The sequence below is a fragment of the Solanum lycopersicum genome, chromosome 11 (genome assembly GCF_036512215.1).
Source record: "Solanum lycopersicum chromosome 11, SLM_r2.1".
NCBI classification, from domain to species: domain Eukaryota; kingdom Viridiplantae; phylum Streptophyta; class Magnoliopsida; order Solanales; family Solanaceae; genus Solanum; species Solanum lycopersicum.
The window spans coordinates 23,282,610-23,302,796 of NC_090810.1; the positions used below are offsets into that span (position 1 = coordinate 23,282,610).

General features: G+C 38.2%; 1 protein-coding gene across 1 annotated transcript; it reads left to right on the forward strand.

The window, feature by feature from the left end:
- The first annotated feature begins 7,968 nt into the window (after nucleotides 1-7,968).
- On the forward strand, nucleotides 7,969-8,589 carry LOC138339310 (uncharacterized). The gene has a single exon (XM_069290902.1). The coding sequence runs from the start codon at nucleotides 7,969-7,971 to the stop codon at nucleotides 8,587-8,589; it is 621 nt and encodes a 206-aa protein (XP_069147003.1).
- The last annotated feature ends 11,598 nt before the right edge of the window (nucleotides 8,590-20,187 follow it).

Here is a 20,187-nt window from a genome sequence, read left to right on the forward strand (position 1 = left end):
TGTGATTTCTCTAGTGGGTTCCTTTCACCCATTAGATCCTAGTTTTCAATCATTTTTTGATTCTTTTATCATTATTTAACCTAGGATTTCTATAATTACTTTAAATCATTACGAATTAGTTAGATATATGTTCCAAATAAGATTTTAAAATTATTATTGAGTTTATCGCATGAATTCCACAACCATAGCTATGTATTTCTTCAGATGCATGCCTAAATTATTAATGCATCATTAGCAGATTAATTGTTGCATTTTCAGTTTGCATGTTTAGTTTTGAGTTATCCAATATTTACAAAAATTCACTCATAATGTATTAATCACTTAATTTATTGGGAGTAGTATAATACCGAGTCATAATAGGCTTTAGCATACCCAAATAGTCCTTGAAATACTAGCAAAGTAGGTTGTAAGTCCCCTCTGTGGGCATCAGTTCGCTGATCATGCCAACATTAGGGTATATCGGGTCCTCTCGATGGGGCGTATACATCGGACTCCACATTTAGCTCATGTAGTTTTATTATCGGTTATTAATAGCTCCCACAATTCATTCAGACTCTATTGCATCTAGTGAGCTCAGATTCGGTATATCATGTTCATAATACTATACTTGCTTTTAACTTGTTTAGTTATGTTTTTATTTCATCTTTACTCTATCCTACATGCTCAGTGCCTTTCAAGTACTTTCACACCCCTTTTGGTGCGCGAAGGCAGAAGAGTTTTTCCAATTTAAGTGACGTTATTGCTTAAGGATTTTATTTTTATTTTCTCAGAGTGGCCACTTGGAATTGAGTTGTGGTGTTCCAAGTCACCTTTTTTTGTTTAATCCATTATAAAAATGAAATGACTCTTTGTTTGGTCTGCGAATCAGAAATTCGGGCAAGGAATTCTGTTCACCGAGGGGAAGGTATTATGCATTCCTCGAGTCTCGTGGTTCTAGAACTTATTGACATATACTTATTTTAACTTCATATTTTTTAGGGAGATATTCTTTTTTTCAGATCATAACTTACTCATTTTTATTTTTTTTAATCATTGAATTTTGGTTAGTCTGAATCTAGATGTGTAACTGTATTCTTGGTCTTGACATTTAGACGATAACTTCTTTTTCCTCTCAACTACCGCACACCTAATAATTTCTATTCACACCTCTTGATTTAATTTAATGAAAATTAACTATTAAAATAATATTGACCAAGGTGCGTAACCGCATCCTTGAGTTTCTTAAGTATCTCAAAAACATGTGGAACCACATTCTTAATTGAGATGAAATATTCTTAATGTGCATTTATGTTCGGTCTAGCATTAAAATAAATATTTATTTCACATAAAGAAAGATAAAGTAAAATACTAAGCTTCTGGAATAAATTTTTTTTATCATTTCGATATCTTTTATTTTTTATTATTCTTAAAATTTACATCAAACTAAGCATACACTTTCTAATTCAACAAAACTATAACAAAATGTTAAAATAACTCTCATTTTTGTGTGATAACATAAAAGGATAATAATATTTTATGGAGCCCAACAATTCCTAATTTCTTATTATTGACATATGAATCAAGATAGCAACTAATGAATGAAAATAGAAAAAGGGAAAATAATCACCACTTATGATTATCTTTACTCATTAATTAAACATTATACTTAACAAAATATTAATATAAATTAAATCATGAATCAAATAAAATATAAGAAACATATCAAATAGTTACATTAAGTTCCATAAAATAATCAAATAAATAAATTAACAGATAAGGTAGAATTGAACCATAAATGAAAAGAATAAGTACCGTAAAATCTTGACTGAACCACGATTAGAACAGTCACAATTGGTTGTGTGTATATGTGTTGTGTTTATATAATAGTAATTAAAAAAAGAATAAAGAGATGAATTTGTTTGTGGATATGCTACCAATTGTTTTTTCCTTTTTTGCTTTTATTCGCTGATCCCTCTATGTGTACATTTTGGTTCTTCTCCCCTTTTTCCGTTCGTTTGGGTACTTATGTATGTTGGTATTTTTGCTGATATTTTTTTCGTTCATGTATGTGTTTCTGTATGTAGTAGTATGTGTGTTTATATCCCTAGGAATAGTGTAGGTGTGTATGTAGTGTGTGGAATGTGTGTGTCATGTGTGCATGGAAATGTGGGAGTGTTTAGTGGGGTGAGTAGAGAGTGGGGGTAGTGTGAGGTGAGTGGGGTAATGGGAGAGGATAGTGAGTTAGTTTCTTTTTATTTATTTTTTGATATTAAATAAAAAAATAATCATATTAATTAAAAAAATTAAATAGCTAGATAAAATAAATAAAAATATAAAAATTAAAATCACTAATTTATTATTAAAACTTTGAATGAACAAATAAAAATGTACCTCAAGTGTGATTCTATTTTTTGTAGTTTTCATATATTTTATAAATAAAATAATATAATAAGATAAAAGTAAAAAATATTTAATTTAGATTTTTTTAAAAATATTTAAATTCGACAAATGGTTGAAAATATAAGGTTTGGTCAAAAATTACGTGTCTTCATGTACTGACATATACATGTGCTACATCTACTCGTGATATAAGTTTAGGTTCTCAACATCTAGATAAGGCTTAGATCGATTCCCAATCTCCAGTTTAGTAGAATTAGTGGTAAGTCCTCATTCTCCGAGGACAGGAGTCATGAGTACTTTCAGTCTTTAGTCATTTATTTCAGTTTAGCCAGACTAAGCTGGGGCTTATCCCATCATTTCTAGTCAATAAGAGGCTATTTTCAGACATAGTTAATTTTAGGTAAGTATTAAATTAATAACTTCTATGTGTTAAACTCATCAATTTTTCATATATCTCAGTTTTAGCATATGGGTATTCCCCATCTTTTTGTCTTTATTATGATTTAGCTTCCGCATCAGTTTATTATCTTTAGTATGTTCATGATCAAGCCAGCAGGGTTAGCTTGGGATCACTTGTGGTCTTAGTTCTCGTGTCCTCGTCTGGGAGGTAGCTCAAGGCGTGATAAACTTTGTATAATATCACTAGTTTTAAGTGTCCTAGGATGTCTGAAAAGCCGCACTAAGTAGAGTCCTTTTCATGGGTTTGAAGTGCACCACATCTAATGACAGGGAGGATATGAAGTGTTTTAGGAAAAAATTCACTCCTATCGCGCATAAGGTATGATCTAATTCTATTCTAACTGAAACTTATCCGTTTCATATCATGCCTCCTCGTAGGGCTAACACCAGGAATACAAATACTAGGAAAACGCAGCTTCTCCATTTCTAGATCAGGCAGTCTCCAATGCTTAATTCAGGAATGCCATTTAGATGTTGGCTCAGTGTGTAGCCAGGCAGAACAATTGGGTTCAAGCTCCTTTGAATGTTAATGGTGGATCAGCAGAAGCAATGTTCCGTGAAATTGTTAGGATTAATCTGCCCGAGTTTTGAGGATCACAAACTGGTGAAGATACTCAGAACTTCTTGGATGAGATCAAGAAAATCTTTGATGTGATGCATTTCACTGGAAATGATCGGGTTGAGTTGGCATCATATCAGTTGAAAGATGTTGCTCATATATGGTACACTCAGCTGAAGAAAAATAAGGGTACAGATGCAGCTCCTATTCCTTGGGATTGCTTTTGTGAGACCTTTTTGGACAAGTTTTCCCAATAGAGTTTAGAGAAGCCAAGGCTCAAGAATTCATGAATTTAAAGTAGGGAAACATGACGGTCCAAGGTATGGTATCAAGTTTAACCAACTCCCCAGATATGCTCTTCGCATGGTTACTAACTCCGGGGCTTAAAAGAATAAGTTCTTATATGGAGTGTCAGATTTAGTGAATAATGAGTGCAAAAATGCTATGTTACTAGGAGATATAAACATCTTAAGGCTTATGATTCATTCTCAGGTGGTTGAGGGAGATAACTTAGGGAACATGCCACGGAGAATAAGAAGATTAGGACTGGGCACTATGACTATTCTCAGCGGGTGTTAGAAATTGTTCGCAAATTCAGCAGAAAATTTTCAACCCCTGCCCCTTCATCAGCTAGTGTTCCATCCTCCAAAAAAAAATATGATCAGAAGGTTTGGGCACTAGGCTTTCAGTCTTAGGGAAGTGTTTCAGGCACCAAGACTTACCCCACTTGCCCTTAGTGCAGTAAGAACCATCCAGGCGAGTGCCTCGCAAGAAAGGAAGTATGTTTTGAGTACGGTCAGTCTGGTCACAGATTGAGGGATTATCTTTATAGACAAGGTAAAGGAGGTGGTAATGATAGATTTCAGTCTATTACTTCAGCAGCAGCAGCAACTCACCTGACTCAAAAGGGTAACTCATCTGGTACAGATGGTGGTTAGCGCCAGAATATGTTGTATGATCTTTAGGCTTGCCAGCATTTGGAAGGTTCTCCTGATGTAGTCGCTGGTACATTACGAGTCTTTGACCTTGATGTTTATTCATTATTAGATATAGGGGATACCTTTATTTTATAACTCCTTACATAGCAGTCCAACTCAATGTTAGTCTAGAAACTCTCTTACAACCTTCTCAGTTTCTACTCTAGTTGGTGACCCAGTTATAGCTAGATGGGTATACAGAAATTGCCCTTTCAGAGTCTCTCAAAAAGTCACCTTAGCAGATCTTGGCGTATTAGTTATGGCAGACTTCGATGTTATTCTAGGAATTAATTGGTTACATTCATGTTACGTCTCAGTCGATTGTAGAACTAATATTGTTCATTTACAGTTTCCAAACGAACCAATCTTAGATGGAAGAGTAGTAGCTTAGCGCTTATGGGACGATTAATTTCTTACCTTAATTCCTGAAAGATGATCTCTAAGGGTTATCTCTATCATTTATTTCGGGTTAAGGATTCTAGCTCTTAAACCGCAACTCTTGAGTTAGTTCCACTAGTCAGTGAGTTTCTAGAAGTATTTCCAGAAGATCTTCCTGGAGTTCCTCCCGAAAGAGAAAGTGACTTAGGAATTGATCTCCTTCAAGATACCAAGCCTATTTCTATTCCTCTTTATGAATGGAACAAGATGTGCTTATGTAATTGAAAGAGCAGTTGAAAGACCTTCTTGATAAGGGTTTCATCAGACCTAGTATTTCTCCATGGGGTGCTTTAGTGTTGTTCATAAAGAAGAAACATGGTTCTCCCAGAATGTGCATTGAAAATAGATAGTTGAACAAACTTACAATCAAGAATAAATATCCCATCCCTAGAACTGATGACTTGTTTGACCAACTTCAAGGTGCTAGTCACTTCTCAAAGGTAGACCTCAGATCGGGTTATCATCAGCTCAGAATCAGAGATAGTGACATTCAAAAAAACAACCTTCAGGATTCAGTATGGTCATTATGAATTTTTAGTTATGTCGTTTGGACTAACTAATGGTCCTACAACTTTCATGGATTTCATGAACACAGTGTTCAAATAATACCAACATACATAAGTACCCAAACGAAAGGAAAAAGGGGAGAAGAACCAAAATGTACACATAGAGGGATCAGCGAATAAAAGCAAAAAAGGAAAAAACAATTGGTAGCATATCCACAAACAAATTCATCTCTTTATTCTTTTTTTAATTACTATTATATAAACACAACACATATACACACAACCAATTGTGACTGTTCTAATCGTGGTTCAGTTAAGATTTTACGGTACTTATTCTTTTCATTTATGGTTCAATTCTACCTTATCTGTTAATTTATTTATTTGATTATTTTATGGAACTTAATGTAACTATTTGATACGTTTCTTATATTTTATTTGATCCATGATTTAATTTATATTAATATTTTGTTAAGTATTATGTTTAATTAATGAGTAAAGATAATCATAAGTGGTGATTATTTTCCCTTTTTATATTTTCATTCATTAGTTGCTATCTTGATTCATATGTCAATAATAATAAATTAGGAATTGTTGGGCTCCATAAAATATTATTATCCTTTTATGTTATCACACAAAAATGAGAGTTATTTTAACATTTTGTTATAGTTTTGTTGAATTAGAAAGTGTATGCTTAGTTTGATGTAAATTTTAAGAATAATAAAAAATAAAAGATATCGAAATGATAAAAAAAATTTATTCCAGAAGCTTAGTATTTTACTTACCTACAACTTTCATGGATTTCATGAACACAGTGTTCAAATAATACTTAGACTTGTTTGTTATCGTCTTTATTGATGATATCCTCATTTACTTTAGGAATAAGGAATAACGTGTGAGTAATTTGGGAGTTCTTTAGTGGACTTTTAAACATTTCCAGTTATTCGCTAAGTTTAGAAAATGTGAGTTCAAGTTGCAATCTGTTGCTTTTCTTTGTCACATTGTATCTAGCAAAGGGATATGAGTAGGTTCGTAGAAGATAAAAGCAGTGAAACAATGGAGTAGACCTACCTTTACTACACATATCAAAAGTTTATTAGGTCTATCGGGTTATTATAGAAGGTTTGTGGAAGGATTTTCATTCATAGACTCACCATTGACTAGGTTGACTCAAAAGATGGTCAAATTTCAATGTTTAGATGAATGTGAGAAAAGCTTTGTAGAATTGAAAACTAGATTGACAACAACTCATTTCTTAACTCTACTAGAGGGTTCGGATGGTTATGTGGTCTATTTTGATGCATCCAGAATTGTCATAGGCTGTGTGTTGATGCAGCGAGATAATGTTATAACTTATGCTTCTTGACAATGTAAGGTGCATAAGAAGAACTATCCAACTCATAGTGGTGTTTCAAGACCTGTACAGACTACTTGTATGGTGTCCATGTAGATGTGTTCACTATCCATAAGAGCCTTCAGTATGTGTTTATCCATAAAGAGTTGAATCTTCACTAGAGGAGATGGCTTGAGTTCCTTAATGATTATGATATGAGTGTGAATTGTTATCCTAGTAAGGTAACTATAGTACTATATGCTCTTAGTAGATTATCAATGGGTAGTGTAACCCATGTCGAGGACGAAAGGAAGGAGCTAGTGAAGGATGTTCACAGGCTAGCTCGCTTGGGAGTTCGCCTTATGAGCATATCATACAATGATGTAACAATTCATGATGGGGTAGAATCTTCTTTGGTAGTGGAGGTTAAGTAATAGCAAGACAATGATCCAATCATTCTTGAACATAAGGGTGCATTTCATAATCAGAGAGTTGAGGTGTTCTCCCAAGGGGGAGATGATGTACTTCGCTACCAGAGTAAATTGTGTGTTCCTGATGTGGATGACTTGAGAAAGCATATTCTTGTAGAATCCCATAACTCTAGATATTCTACTCATCCAGGTGCCACTAAGATGTACCGCGGCGGGAAGTATATTGGTGGAATGGCATAAAGAGGGATATAGCAGATTTTGTAAGTAAGTGCCCCAATTGCCAGCAAGTCAAGGTAGAACATCAGAAACTAGGGGGTGTGACTCAAGAAATCGACATTCCTACTTGGAAGTGGGAAGTGATCAATATGGATTCTATCACAGGGCTACCTCGAACTAAGAATAATATAATTCAATTTGGGTGAAAGTTGACAGAATGACTAAGTCTTCTCGCTTTTTAGAGGTCAAAACTACACATTCGGTAGCGGAAAATGCCAAGATTTACATTAATGAAATTGTGAGGTTGCATGGGGTTCATTTGTCTATCATCTCACATAGAGGTCCTCAGCTTACCTCTCATTTTTGGAAGTCATTTCAAAAGGATCTTGGCATTCAGGTTAACCTTAGCACAACATTTCATTTGCAGACGGATGGATAGGCAAAGTGTACCATTCATACCCTAGAGGATACGTTGAGAGCTTGTGTGATCGATTTCAAGGGTACTTGCAAAGATCATCTTCCTTTTATTGAGTTCACATACAATAATAGCAACAATTCCAGCGTTCAGATGGATGCTTATGAGGCACTGTGTGGACGTAGATGTAGATATCATGTTGGTTGGTTTGAAGTAGCTGAAGCCGCTTTTATAGGGCCAAATTGAGTCCTTTATGCTATGGAGAAAGTGCAAATCAATAGAGATAAACTTAAGATATCCCTGAGTCATCATAAATCTTATGCAGATGTAAGGAGAAGGGAACTAGAGTTCCAAGTTGATGATTGGGTTTTCTTGAAAGTGTCACCTATGAAAGGGGTGATGAGATTCGACAAGAAAAGGAAGCTCAATCCTAGATATGTAGTCCCTTACAAGATCTTGAAAAGGGTCAGCCATGTGGCATATGAGTTAGAGTTTCCAGCAAAATTAGCATTAGTGCATCCCATCTTCTACATCTGGCTTTTGAAGAAGTGTGTGGGTGACCCAGCCTCTGTAGTGCTATTAGAGAGTGTGGTTATGAAATATAGTCTTTCTTATGAGGATGTGATAGTTAAAATTCTTGATCTTCAGGTTAGAAGGTTGAGAAACAAAGAAGTAGCTTCAGTCAAGGTTTTATGGAGGAGTCAATCCATAGAGGGAGATACTTGGGAAGCAGAAGCGGTCATGAACGCCAAGTATCCTCACCTCTTTCCTTCCAATTCCACTGCAGGTAGAGGTAATAGTCCTTCTTCAGTTTTTCATTCATTTATGAGTGAATTAAGCCTTAGAATCATGTTCCCTCAGTTTATACTTGCATTTTAAGATTACTTTCATGTTCGTGGAACTTAATTAAGTCAGAAACTCAGTCCTTAGTGTTTAGTAGTAGGGATTGCAACTCTCTCCCTCTATTTAAGCTAGTTTAGTCTTCATTTGAGGACGAATTTTCCCAAGGGGAATATAATGTAACACCTCGTATCTAAAACAGACCAAAAATCATCTTTTCAAAAATCTGCAGGTCCAATCGACGATCACTATCGACAGACTGTAGTCTGATCTACGGCTCATACTGCGCATCTGTCATTTTTAACTAAAACTCTCCCAAAACTCAGCCCAGAAAAATAGAAGAAGTGTCGATCCACGGATAGACCTACGGTCCGAAAGTCAAACTAAGGTCCGTGGTCTGTGTCCATGGATTAATACTCAAGACACCCAATGTCTAAACTGAATTATGGATGTCCAACATGGACCATCGTTCGATCTACGATCTGTACATCTGACACTAGGTGAAAGTTAGAAGTCAGTTGGGGGGAACTGTTATAGGGTCAACGTCAAATGATCATAAATTTTACCACAGAACTAATTAGGTGTCCCATGACCTATCAAATAATAGATAATTGATTTATCTTTCAATTGATACCGAGTTTGCTAAAATCAGACCTCCTGGTAAAAAGTTATTCCCATTTTTGTATAGTCTTGTCGAGCAGACCAAAACTACGGACCCAAATGACGGACCATCGATTGAACAATGGCCCGTCAGTCCAGGTCATTGTTTGGTCCAACAATAAAACTTACATAGGTGTTTTTGTCTTTTTGTAGTTCGTTTAACTCCTAAGATACGTCATTTAATCCCTAAATCATCATATTTTAGTCAGTTTAGCCTAAAAACGTAACAAGAACTAACCTAAGTCAAATTCATAAATCAAAACTTAGAAAATTAGAAGCAAGAATGGAACCCTAGTTAAGAACGCATCAAGGTCTATCAGTTCCTACCCTAAAATCTAAATATTTCTATGTATATTTTATCACTAGATATGTGGGATTTCACTAGTGGATTACTTTAACCCACTAGATTCCTAGTTTTCAGTAAGTTCTTTATTCTCTTATCATAATTTAGCCTAGGGTTTCTAGAATTACTGTAAAACTTCACGAATTAGTTAGATATATGTTCCAAATGATATTTTAATGTTATTATTCATTTTATCTCATAATTCCAGAACCCTATCTATGTATTTCTTTAGTTCTTGAATTACATAGATGCCTCAATTATTAATGTGTCATTAACAGATTAATTGTTGCATTCTCAGTTTGCATGTTCGGTTTTGAGCTAAGTTTTGTCCTCTTTATATGGGTCCCTATGAAATTTTTCAAAATATTGGTAATGTTGCATATGAGTTGAAGTTACCTAGTGAATTGGCTTCAGTTCATCCGGTGTTCCATGATTCTATAATTAAGAAGTGTATTGTTTATCCCAATTCCGTTCTTCATATTGAAGGTCTAGGTGTACAAGAGAACCCTTATTATAAGGAGTTTATGGTTCAAATCCTTGATAGACAAGTAAAGAAGTTAAGGATCAAAGAGGTGGCTTCCGTAAAGGTGTTATGGAAGAATCACCTAGTTAAGGGTGAAACATGGGAGGCCGAGGCCGCCATGAAGTCCGTTTACCCTCGTCTATTTTTTAACTAAGGTTAGTTATTGTAATGACCTGTTTAGTCGTTTTGGGCAGCAGATTTTATTTCTGGAAAAACAGGCTGAGGCGACGGACCGTCATGGGCACGACAGACCGTCACAGGGTCTCGTTTCAAAACACTTAGAAAATCTGAAATTAGGTACTGAAAATCGACTCTCTAAACTTCGTAACGGAATGGCAGGACGGACTGTCACAGGTGTGACGGACCGTCACAGACCCTTCAGAGAAATTGAGTCTCTGAAGTCTGTGACGGAGCAGCAGGACGGACCGTCGCAGGCGCGACGGGCCGTCATAGACTGCGTAATCCCAGTCTCGGTCGAATTTCTTTATACGTTTTAAGGGACGTTTTTGACTATTCCTGCTTTAATTATAAAGTTAGTGGGTTAATGTTAATAAGTCTAATTACTTGGGGGTTAAAAGAGGTAACCTTAAGTTAATTAGTGGGTTATTATTGCCATCTTTTATTCTTAATTATATACTAATTAGGGTAAAAGAAAGAGGGTTTGAATAAAGAAAATAGAAAGAACAAAGAGAGAGATAGGATTGAACAAGAGAAAAAGGGAAACGAAGAGGATAGCAAAGATCTTGAGGAATTGCTTGCTTGATCACGAATCTTCGGTGGAGGTAGGTTATGGTTTTCATGCTATTCGTAGTAAACTCTTAATAGCGAATGATATATGTTAGTAGTATTGTGAACCTTCTATATGCTTAATTGTATGCTTGCATGCATGATGTGATTATGTAATTATGAATAAATAAGCATGATGAAGCTATCGTATCCCAAATCTTGAAAAGAAACCCTAATCTACTTTGTTAATGATGATGCCTTGGTATAAAAGAAGGTTTGATGAATGAAAGTAGTGAGATTAGGGGATCGGGTGCCACGTTTCGGTACCAGGATAGTATATGAGGATCGGAGTGTCACATTCCAACACCAGGATAGAATATGGATCGGGTGCCACGTTCCGATACCAGGATAGAATATGGAACGGGTGTCATGTTCCGACACCAGGATAGAATATGGATCGGGTGCCACGTTCCGGTACCAGGATAGAATATGGATCGGGTGTCACGTTCCGACACCAGGATAGAATATGGATCGGGTGCCACGTTCCGGTACCAGGATAGTATATGAGGATCGGAGTGTCATGTACTGACACGAGGGGAATAAAGATAAAGAATCTTGAAAGATGTTAATATATTCAATCTAATGAACCTAATTCCCAAATGAGTATGATGAGGAGGCGTGAGTCCTCATTGATGAGCTTGGTGTTGTAACCAAGGGCTATGGTAATTGTAAATGTTGCATGCTAAGGATATTAGTTGATTTTATGATATTATCTGTTATATACTGTTTTCTATTTTGAGTTGGACGATGATATCTACTCAGTACCCGTGTTTGTACTGACCCCTACTTTTATGTTTTCTTCTTGTTTATTTGTGGAGTGCAGCGAACGTGCTGTCGCCTTCGACTCAACAGTAATTCAAGCCAGTCTTACTACATCGGAAATTCAGGGTGAGCTAATGCTTCTAGCTTGGACTGGATCTTCTTCTTCAAGTCTTGATGCCTTGAACTTCCGGCATGGACTAGCTTCTTATGTATTTTTAGCTTTTAGAATACTCTTAGTTTAGTCATTTGATCGTAGATGTTCTTGTGGTGATGACTTCCAGATTTTTTGGATAATAATAGTTATTGATTTTATTAATGAGTTTAAGTCTTTCGCATTACTTTCTGTTGATATTATATTGAAATGTTAAGGTTTAGATTGGTTGGTTCGCTCACATAGGAGGGTAAGTGTGGGTGCCAGTCGCGGCCCGGATTTGGGTCGTGACAAACTTGGTATCAGAGCATTAGGTTCGTTGGTCTCACCACACAAGAACGAGTCTAGTAGAGTCTTAAGGAATGGTAGGGGGACGCCTTTACTTTTCTTTGAGAGGCTATAAGACTTTAGGAAAAATTCCATTCTTTCTTTCTTTCTTTCATGCTACTACTTGAATCCAATTGGTATCTAGGTGATACAAATTGGTATCTGACCATCTTCACTATCTTTCGCAGATGGTTAGAACTAGAGCAATGACTACGCCAACACCAACACCAGCACCGATGGGACAGGGTGCGTCTGAGCCAGCCACTGGGGCCGTAGCTCGAGGAAGAGCAGCGGCAAGAGGCCGTGGTAGAGGTCGTGGGAGGACGTCCTCTAGGGGAAGAGGACGAGCACCTAGTCCATCTGATACTAGGGCAGTGACTCCTCCACCGACTGAGGAGGTAATAAGAGAAGGGGAGGATGGGGAAAATGAACAAGTGCAGAATGAGGGATTGCCACCCCAGCCTACCCCAGAGATGATAAATTAGGTGCTCGCTTATCTTAGTGGGTTTTCCGATCAGGGTCAAACACCTCCAGTGTTTTCTGCACCAGCACCTCAGGCTCCGGAGGTACAACATGCGGCTACTGTGGCTCCTCGTATGGATGCCTCATTGGACATAGGCACATTTCCACGTCTGACTACTGGGCCTATAATGACAAATGATCAGCATGAACTTTTCAGTAAGTTCTTGAAATTGAAACCTCCAGTCTTCAAGGGTGCGGAATCTGAGGATGCTTACGATTTTCTGGTTGACTGTCATGAGCTACTACACAAGATGGGTATAGTAGAACGGTTTGGTGTTGAGTTCGTGAGTTATCAGTTTCAAGGGAACGCCAAAATATGGTGGCGGTCGCATGTTGAGTGTCAACCAACAGAGGCACCACCTACGACTTGGGACTCATTCTCTAGATTGTTTATGGAGAAGTATATCCCCCGAACTTTGAGGGATAGGAAAAGGGATGAGTTCTTGAGCCTAGAGCAAGGTAGGATGTCGGTCAATGCATATGAGGCTAAGTTTCGTGCACTATCGCGGTATGCCACCCAACTATGTTTCAGTCCACAAGAGCGGATTCACCGTTTTGTGAAGGGGTTGAGATCAAAGTTGCGAATTTCAGCTTTACAGTTATCGGCTACAGCGAAATCTTTTCAAGAAGTGGTAGACTTCGTAATAGAGGTAGAGGGAGTGAAGCAAGATGACTTCACCATGGCAACTACATCAAAAAGGTTTCGAAAGGGAGGTGATTTTAATGGTTCTTACTCTAGAGGACAAGGTTCCGGAGGTTACTTAGTCCGACCAATTCAGTCTTCACTACAGATTGTAGTTGGGGGTCCACCTCCGACCGGTCAACACTTCTCTGAGAGACCTATGCATGAACCCAGAGAGTGTTATGGATGTGGGGAGATTGGACATATTAAGAGATATTTTCCAAAACAGAGTTACAGACCTCCAAATGTTAGAGGTAGAGGTGGTCATGGTAGAGGCCATTATTCTGGAGGACGTGGTGGTCGAGGTAATGGTGGTCACCAGAACGGCCGAGGTGATGGGCAACCTGTAGCCACTACATCACAACATGGTAGGGGCAACGGAAAGACGGGTGAGAGGGCCCATTGCTACGCTTTCCCTGGGAGATCTGAAGCGGAGGCATCTGATGCTTTCATCACAGGCAATCTTCTGGTTTGTGATTGCATGGCTTCTGTATTGTTTGATCCTGGATCCACATTTTCTTATGTATCTTCCTCATTTGCTAGTGTTCTAAATTTACATTGTGAATTACTTGATATGCCTATTCGTGTTTCTACTCCGGTGGTTGAGTCTGTGGTAGTTGAGAAGGTATATAGGTCTTGTTTGGTGAACTTTGTGTGGAGCAACACTTATGTAGATTTGGTTATCTTAGAAATGGATGATTTTTATGTAATTCTGGGTATGACTTGGCTTTCTCTGAATTTTGCGATCTTGGATTGTAATGCTAAAACGGTGACGTTAGCCAAGCTTGGGACAAATCCGTTAGTGGGGGAGGGTGACTATACTTCCAATCCGGTGCGTATCATCTCCTTTCTTCGTGCTAAGAAAATGGTTAGTAAAGGGTGTTTAACTTTCTTGGCACATCTCAAGGATGACACTACCCAAGTACCTTCGATTGAGTCGGTTTCGGTGGTCCGTGAGTTTCTGGATGTGTTCCCTGCAGATCTTCCTGGTATGCCACCAGATAGGGATAGTGACTTCTGTATTGACCTTGAACCGGGTACTCGCCCCATTTCTATACCCCCTTATAGAATGGCTCCCGTGGAGTTACGAGAGTTAAAAGCTCAACTTCAAGAGTTGTTAAACAAAGGCTTTATTAGACCAAGTGCATCTCCTTGGGGTGCTCCGGTTTTGTTTGTGAGGAAGAAGGATGGGAGTTTTCGAATGTGTATAGACTACAGACAACTAAACAAGGTAACCATAAAGAACAAGTATCCTCTTCCTCGCATTGATGACTTGTTCGATCAGTTACAAGGTGCTTGTGTCTTTTCTAAGATTGACTTGAGATCCGGTTATCATCAATTGAAAATACGGGCAGCGAATGTGCCAAAGACTGCTTTTCGAACGAGGTATGGGCATTACGAATTTGTAGTGATGTCTTTTGGTCTTACGAATGCCCTTGCTGCGTTCATGAGCTTGATGAATGGGATTTTTAAACCATATTTGGACCTCTTCGTGATCGTATTTATTGATGATATACTGATATACTCAAAGAGCAAGAAAGAAAATGAGGAGCATTTGAGAATGGTATTGGAAATGTTGAGGGAGAAAAAGCTTTATGCCAAGTTCTCTAAGTGTGAGTTTTGGCTAGATGCAGTGTCCTTCTTGGGGCACGTGGTTTCTAAGGATGGAGTGATGGTAGATCCTTCTAAGATTGACACAGTAAATAATTGGGTAAGACCTACTAATGTGTCAGAAATAAGGAGCTTTGTTGGGTTAGCTAGCTACTACCTCCGATTTGTCAAGGGATTCTCTTCTATTGCTTCCCAACTGACGAACTTGACTAAGCAAAATGTTCCATTTGTATGGTCGGATGAGTGTGAGGAAAGCTTTCAGAAGCTCAAGACTTTGTTGACTACCGTACCCATTCTCACCTTGCCAGTGGAAGGTAAGAATTTCATTGTCTATTGTGATGCATCTTATTCGGGTTTGGGTGCAGTGCTAATGCAAGAGAAGAATGTGATTGCTTATGCTTCAAGACAATTAAAAGTGCATGAACGTAACTATCCAACTCATGATTTGGAATTGGCCGCGGTAGTATTTGCATTAAAGCAATGGAGACACTATTTATATGGGGTTAAGTGTGAGGTCTATACGGATCATCGTAGCCTACAGTATGTCTTTACTCAAAAAGATTTGAACTTGAGACAGAGGAGATGGATGGAACTACTAAAGGACTACGACATCACTATTTTGTATCATCCGGGGAAGGCGAATGTTGTAGCGGATGCTTTAAGTAGAAAGGCGGGAAGCATGGGAAGTCTAGCTCACCTGCAAGCTTCTAGACGCCCATTGTCTAGAGAGGTCCAGACTCTAGCTAATGACTTGATGAGATTAGAAGTAAATGAGAAGGGAGGATTGTTGGCTTCTGTGGAGGCAAGATCTTCCTTTCTTGACAAGATTAAGGGAAGACAGTCTGATGATGAGAAACAGCGCAGAATCCAAGATAAGGTATTGCAAGGAGAGGCTAAGGAAGCACAAATCGATGAGGAAGGTGTTTTGAGGATCAAGGGAAGGGTATGTGTACCCCGCGTCGATGATTTGATCAACACTATTCTGACAGAGGCTCATAGTTCAAGGTATTCGATACATCCGGGTGCAACCAATATGTACCGTGACCTAAAGCAACACTTTTGGTGTAGTAGAATGAAGCGTGATATTGTGGATTTTATTGCCGAATGTCCAAACTGTCAACAAGTAAAGTATGAACACCAAAGGCCCGGAGGAACACTTCAAAGAATGCCCATTCCGGAATGGAAATGAGAGAGAATCGCAATGGACTTCGTGGTTGGTCTTCCAAAGACGATGGGTAAGTATGATTCCATCTGGGTGATTGTTGATAGGTTAACTAAGTCTGCTCATTTCATTCCGGTCAAGATGACTTACAATGCAGAGAAGTTAGCCAAAATCTATATCTCAGAAATTGTTCGATTGCATGGGGTTCCACTATCCATCATATCAGATAGAGGTACGCATTTTACTTCCAAGTTTTGGAGAACATTGCATGCTAAATTAGGTACTAGGTTGGACCTTAGTACCGCGTTCCATCCTCAGACCGATGGTCAGTCTGAGCGAACGATTCAAGTGTTGGAGGATATGCTTCGCGCATGTGTGATAGAGTTTGGAGGCCATTGGGATAGCTTCTTACCCTTAGCGGAATTTTCATACAATAATAGCTATCACTCAAGCATTGATATGGCTCCATTTGAAGCATTGTATGGTAGGAGATGTAGGTCCCCCATTGGTTGGTTTGATGCGTTCAAGGTTAGACCTTGGGGTACTGATCTCTTGAGGGATTCGATGGAGAAGGTGAAATCTATTCAAGAAAAGCTTCTAGCGGCGCAAAGTAGACAAAAAGAATATGCAGATCGAAAGGTTAGAGACTTAGAGTTCATAGAGGGAGAACAAGTCTTGCTGAAGGTTTCGCCCATGAAAGGGGTGATGCGGTTTGGTAAAAGGGGTAAGCTAAGTCCAAGGTACATTGGTCCCTTTGAAGTGCTTAAGCGAGTAGGGGAGGTGGCTTATGAATTCTCCTTGCCTCAAGGGCTGTCCGGAGTACATCCGGTATTCCATGTGTCGATGTTGAAAAGATACCATGGGGATGGAAACTATATTATTCGTTTGGATTCAGTCTTGCTTGATGAAAATTTGACTTATGAGGAGTAGCCTGTTGCCATTTTAGATAGAGAAATTCGCAAGTTGAGATCAAGGGAGATTGCATCCATCAAAGTTCAATGGAAGAATCGACCCGTTGAAGAAGCCACTTGGGAGAAGGAGGCAGATATGCGAGAAAGATACCCACATCTATTTACAGATTAAGGTACTCCTTTTTGCCCTTGTTTTCCTTCTTGTGATCGTTCGGGGACGAACGATGGGTAAATTCGTATCTATTGTAACGAACTATTTAGTCGTTTTGGGCAGTAGATTTTATTTCTGGAAAAAAAGGCTGAGGCGACGGACCCCACGATGGACCGTCATGGGCACGACGAACCGTCGCAGGGTATCGTTTCAAAACACTTAGAAAATCTAAAATTGGGTACTGAAAATCGACTCTCTGAACTTCGTAACGGAATGGCAGGACGGACCGTCACAGGTGTGACGGACCGTCACAGACCCTTCAGAGAAATTGAGTCTCTGAAGTCTGTGATGGAGCAGCAGGACAGACCGTCGCAGGCGCGATGGGCCGTCACAGACTGCGTAATCCCAGTCTGGGTCGAATTTCTTTATACGTTTTAAGGGACGTTTTTTACTATTCCTGCTTTAATTATAAAGTTAGTGGGTTAATGTTAATAAGTCTAATTACTTGGGGGTTAAAAGAGGTAACCTTAAGTTAATTAGTGGTTATTATTGCCATCTTTTATTCTTAATTATATACTAATTAGGGTAAAAGAAAGAGGGTTTGAATAAAGAAAATAGAAAGAACAAAGAGAGAGAGAGAGGATTGAACGAGAGAAAAAGGGAAACGAAGAGGATAGCAAAGATCTTGAGGAATTGCTTGCTTGATCACGAATCTTCGGTGGAGGTAGGTTATGGCTTTCATGCTATTCGTAGTAAACTCTTAATAGCGAATGATATGTGTTAGTAGTATTGTGAACCTTCTATATTCTTAATTGTATGCTTGCATGAATGATGTGATTATGTAATTATAGATAAATAAGCATGATGAAGCTATTGAATCCAAATCTTGAAAAGAAACCCTAATCTACTTTGTTAATGATGATGTCTTGGTATAAAAGAAGGTTTGATGAATGAAAGTAGTGAGATTAGGGGATCGGGTGCCACGTTTCGGTACTAGGATAGTATATGAGGATCGGAGTGTCACGTTCCGACACCAGGATAGAACATGGATCAGGTGCCACGTTCCGGTACCAGGATAGAATATGGATCGGGTGTCACGTTCCGACACCAGGATAGAATATGGATCGGGTGCCACGTTCCGGTACAAGGATAGAATATGGATCAGGTGTCACGTTCCGACACCAGGATAGAATATGGATCGGGTGCCACGTTCCGGTACCAGGATAGTATATGAGGATCGGAGTGTCACGTACCGACACGAGGGGAATAAAGATAAAGAATCTTAAAAGATGTTAATATATTGAATCTAATGAACCTAATTCCCAAATGAGTATGATGAGGAGGCGTGAGTCCTCATTGATGAGCTTGGTGTTGTAACCAAGGGCTATGGTAATTGTAAATGCTGCATGCTAAGGATATTAGTTGATTTTATGATATTATTTGATATATACTGTTTTCTATTTGGAGTTGGCCGATGATATCTACTCAGTACCCGTGTTTGTACTGACCCCTACTTTTATGTTTTCTTCTTGTTTATTTGTGGAGTGCAGCAAACGTGTCGTCGCCTTCGACTCAACAGTAATTCAAGCCAGTCTTACTACATCGGAAATTCAGGGTGAGCTAATGCTTCTAGCTTGGACTGGATTTTCTTCTTCAAGTCTTGATGCCTTGAACTTCCGGCATGGACTAGCTTCTTATGTATTTTTAGCTTTTAGAATACTCTTAGTTTAGTCATTTGATCGTAGATGTTCTTGTAGTGATGACTTCCAGATTTTGGGGATAATAATAGTTATTGATTTTATTAATGAGTTTAAGTCTTCCGCATTACTTTCTGTTGATATTATATTGAAATGTTAAGGTTTAGATTGGTTGGTTCGCTCACATAGGAGGGTAAGTGTGGGTGCCAGTCGCGGCTCGGATATGGGTCGTGACAGTTATTGTTACTAATAATAAAAATAATAACTAAATCTGAAGTTGCTTTGATTTCTTGTGAAGCTCTGAAAAATGTTCATGTTACAATGTATTATAGTGAAGTTATGCTTATAGACTTGAAATTGTTACCTTTTACTTGTTTGAGTAATGTGGTGCATGTTGATATAATGATTCTTTATGAAATTATATAGAACATGTTAATAGATTGAGTTTTGGATAATTGACTCCTTAATAATATATTTAGCTCATGTTGTTGTGAGAGGGAAATTCCTCATATTGTGATGTTGAGCTTTATGTGTAGTAATTAAAGTTTTTAATTGATGTGTGTAATTCAATGATTGATGTTGTAATCCATGTGGTTATGTGTTGATGGTTGGCCTGCTAGTCTTGAGTATATTCCTTTCTTTTTAAGTATTTTAGTGTCATTCGGCGACGAATGTTTCTAAACGGGGACAGTGTAATACTCCGAAAGTCTAAGACATGTTTTAGACACTAACATGAGTGTCTAAAGTTTGTATCACTATTTTAAAGTCTAAAATATTGTTTATAAATCATTTAGAAAGTTTTAGAGTCAAAGCATCAAGAAACATCCAAGAAATCCAGAAACTAGCTAAATCGAACTTGTTGACATCCCTATGATTGCTGAAAATTGGGAGGGTCAAATAAAGCCTAAAACTATTAAAAAGACATTAAATAGGTAAAATGTAGTATAGAGGGTCTAAATATTCAATAATGGCTCCTGAAGGACAAACTGAAGGGTCCTTGAGGAGGATCCGAGCATGACTAGGCAGGTTACTAAAGCACGGCAGCCTAGATTTGGGAGTAACTGCTTGACGCAAAGCTGACTTGTAGCTTGGAAAATTTGCGTCATGACGCATCCATTCCACGGGCTCACTGCCACTTCCCAAATTCGTCGAAATCATATTTTAAGCATTTTGACTTAACAAGAATACCTATTTAAGTGAGGGGTGTTTTGGGTAATTTAGGGGGGGGGGGTGATTCTGTATAGCCTAAGTATAAATTTTAAGTCATCTTTCACTCACCTAAACAAAATTCCCAAAACAAAACCCAACAAATCTCATCTCTCTACTTTCTCTCTCCCAAAGTCCTCCAT